This window comes from Gossypium raimondii, chromosome 3 (genome assembly GCF_025698545.1).
Source record: "Gossypium raimondii isolate GPD5lz chromosome 3, ASM2569854v1, whole genome shotgun sequence".
Taxonomy (NCBI): domain Eukaryota; kingdom Viridiplantae; phylum Streptophyta; class Magnoliopsida; order Malvales; family Malvaceae; genus Gossypium; species Gossypium raimondii.
The window spans coordinates 22,024,513-22,028,041 of record NC_068567.1 but is presented as its reverse complement, the minus strand read 5'-3'; the positions used below and the strand labels follow the sequence as shown (position 1 = coordinate 22,028,041).

The 3,529-nt window shown below is 31.7% G+C and overlaps 1 protein-coding gene across 1 annotated transcript; it reads right to left on the bottom strand.

The window, feature by feature from the left end:
* Window positions 1–2,648: 2,648 nt before the first annotated feature.
* Window positions 2,649–3,128, bottom strand: LOC105795747 (uncharacterized). Its single transcript, XM_012625410.1, has one exon. The coding sequence runs from the start codon at window positions 3,126–3,128 to the stop codon at window positions 2,649–2,651; it is 480 nt and encodes a 159-aa protein (XP_012480864.1).
* Between the last annotated feature and the right edge of the window lie 401 nt (window positions 3,129–3,529).

Here is a 3,529-nt window from a genome sequence, read left to right as displayed (position 1 = left end):
GGGAATATGAGAATGGAAGAGGAATGTTAAATGAAGCATGATTCAGGGATGATTGAAATGTGAGATGGGAGTGGGTATTTATACTTGAGGTTGGTGGATGAGTTTACTAAATATGGTGTCAAGGATCCCTTTGATTTCTCCCACCTTTGGCCAACCATAATATGTGGAAAGGAGGGGGGTTGGTTGCTTGATTCAAGCATAAAATCATGCTTGAATCATGCAAGGGCTAGACGGCTTCTTGAACAAACGAAGTGTGCTGATTTTCAATGATTTTCCAAGTGTAGGGACCACCACATAATTATCCCAAAATCTTATTTTTGGCTACCCAAATATCCTTGCCGAATTGGGCTTCCGAATTGGGCTTCTCTTCTCCTTGTTTGGACGGTTTTGTGACCCATTTAATAGTCAAACTTGTCGACCATGTAGCACCATTTTTAACTGGGTCAAAGCAACATCTTTATGACCCAATTTGCATGGTTTTGCCATCCAAGTAAAGTAGAATTGCTCATATCCATGCAAAAATTATAATAAGCTCTTTATTAAATCAACTTCATGGTCCCATTGCATTACTTAAATATAACGCATTAATAAATAACATGAAATAATTTAATTTATGTACAAAATTAACATAATAAAGCAAAATTTTGCATATTTTATAAATTCATGTCCATTGTCGAAATATAAGCAAATTCACCTAATTAATTAACAAATACTGTGATTAGTATTATTTTTAAGTAAAAGGTGGTAAAAATACTAGAAAAACCTATATAATTTAGAGTTTACAACCATGTAACACAAGTAGAATCCATATAGAATTACACTTACTCTATTTGACATTGATTAGCATAAGGTTTTTCAACCTTTAAATAAATGTAGTCGAAACTCCTCTTATACCATTTGTTTTTCAACATTAGTGAATTTTTCTCCTCTACCCATAGTTTTTTCCCAAAAGGGTTTCCACATAAAATTTGTGTGTTCTTATTTTTCTTATTTTGTGATCATTCTATTGCCATTATCGATATTTATTATAACAATTAGATTGTATTATAATAATAATTTAACATGCATTTCCTTTTTTTTATTAATCCAATAGCTCAATGAATAATAGTAAAAGAGTTCAGATACACAGGTTACAGTATCAAGATACACTGAAGTGATAAACAGGGCATGAAAGTGCATACAGGAGCACCAGAGTGTATAACTGGGCACAAATGTGCAGTCAGGACATCATAATGCAAACAGGAGCATGAATATGCTATCAAGAATATTGTAATGCTAATAAGAGCACAGATGTGCAATCAAGAGCACCGTAGTGCTAACAAGAGCACGAATGTGCTATCAAGAGCATCGTAATGCTAACAGGAGCACCTTAATGCTAAAAAGAGTATGAAAGTACTATCAGGAGCACTTATTCAAGATTTAGACATTCATGTTATCACAAAACTTCCAATAACTAAAGCACATATCAAATTCATGTTAATATCATACAATACTCTACACTGAGTTTAATTATCCCATACATATCTAAATAACTTTCATTTAAGTCCAAACTCAACTTTTATATCAATGTCATTTCATTCAAGTTTCATTAACTATATACAAGTATTTATAACACAATTAATCAACATTTATAATGATTAAAAACGTATGAACTTACCCGAAAAAAACAACAAACAAGATTCTAGGGATTAATTCATAATTTCTCTTTTTTTTCAATTATCTACCGATTGGTTTAATTTTTTATCTATACGCTAATTCATTTCAAATTATCGCCACAAATATCCTATACTAACTTAATTCATGCATATGAAAGTTTAATTTTGCTTTTATAATTACCCTAAAGTTTCACCTTTAATTCAATTTAGTCTTTAAAACCGAAATTGTTTTATCTTTCACATTTAAGCTCTGCTTTTGCAATCGATTTCATTACATCCTTCTACTGACCTTATAAAATCAATAATTACAAAAATTTAAACTAATTTTACATCATTTTCATTTTAGTCCTTATGTTCAAACACTAACATTTAACTTTAGAATTTAATCTATTTTTCATTTCTAACTAAACATCCAACCAATCTAACATTAGAAGCTTTGAGAAACAACCATGGTAACTTTTACCTACTTTAACCGTTTTTAAAACGAATATACAAATTAACTAAATTAAATTACAAACAATCTCAAAAATATAAAATTTACGAAAAACAGACCTCGAATACCCTACAGGCAAAGGCGGAACATCCAAGGGAGTTTGAAGCTTTTCCTTTCTCTTCAATGGAGAGCATTCGGTGGAAAAAGCTTGAGAAGATGAAAAACTTTCTCTCTCTTTTCACTTCCTATGTTTTATTTCCCTTTTTTTAATGTTTTCAATCTAAAATTTTCTAATAAAATTAATGCTAACATGTGCCTAAGCTGTCCACCTTAATGTAATATGGCATAACTGCCAAACAAGTCCTTGAATGTTTACCATGTAAGGCTTTTAAGAAATAAAAATTTATAACGATTAATTTTTACATTTTTTACAATTTAATTATTATACATTAATTAACTATTAAATCATTAATTTTTTTAGACTAACCTTCAATTCAACTATATAATAACTACATAAATATTCTCTTTTTCTTTTTTATAAAAAGAACTAAGGTCAAAACTCAATTAATTGCCTCATTCATTACAATATCATGAATCTCCGAAGGATAATCCGTTTTGGTAAATTTACACATAAAATCCTCCACTCGGTTACTGCTACGGTTTGTCCAGTTAATTTTGACCAAGTCAAAATTATCAAAAATCTTGCAGGCTTCATTGACGCAGCATCCCATAATAGTGATGTCCAGTCCCCTCTTTTTGACTTTGTTGACCAGATTTGCACAGTCGGATTCAAAAATAACTTTCGAAATATTAAGATTGGAAGCCATCTTCAAGCTCTCATCAAAAGCTTCCATCTCCGCCCAATCCGCCTTCATCAACTTATCTTTAAAACCACTGCTACCCCCAATTACAAAACCGTCTGAATCTCTAGCTATAAAACCGAACCCCATTCTCCTATGCAGAACCGCAGCATCGAAGTTGATCTTTACATAACCATTCGGGGGCTTCATCCAGTTTTTACTCGCCGGAATCGGAGGCATCACAGGTCTTTTATTTAGATTGTGAATTCTAAACTCTTGACTAAGAGTCTATGCCCTTTCCCAAACCACCCTTGCTTCATCGTCTTTACCATGAAATACCAACTTATTTCTGTTGTTCCAGCAGTTCCAGAGAAGAGTAAAAAAGTCCGCCGCTGCCTTAACGCCCAACGCTCTAAGAACATCTTCCAGCCAGTCAATGCACCGCTCATAGCTCCTTTCGATCAAACGATTATCTAAACCATAGAAAATTGATTAATATTTGGAGAAATAATATAAAGAAAATGATAAAAGAATATAATGGAGAAGAGAAATAATTTTTTTATGGAAGAAAGAAAACACTCTTTCTAATAAATTTTTATTTCACTCACTCTTAAAATTCTTCATCACATATATACAACTTT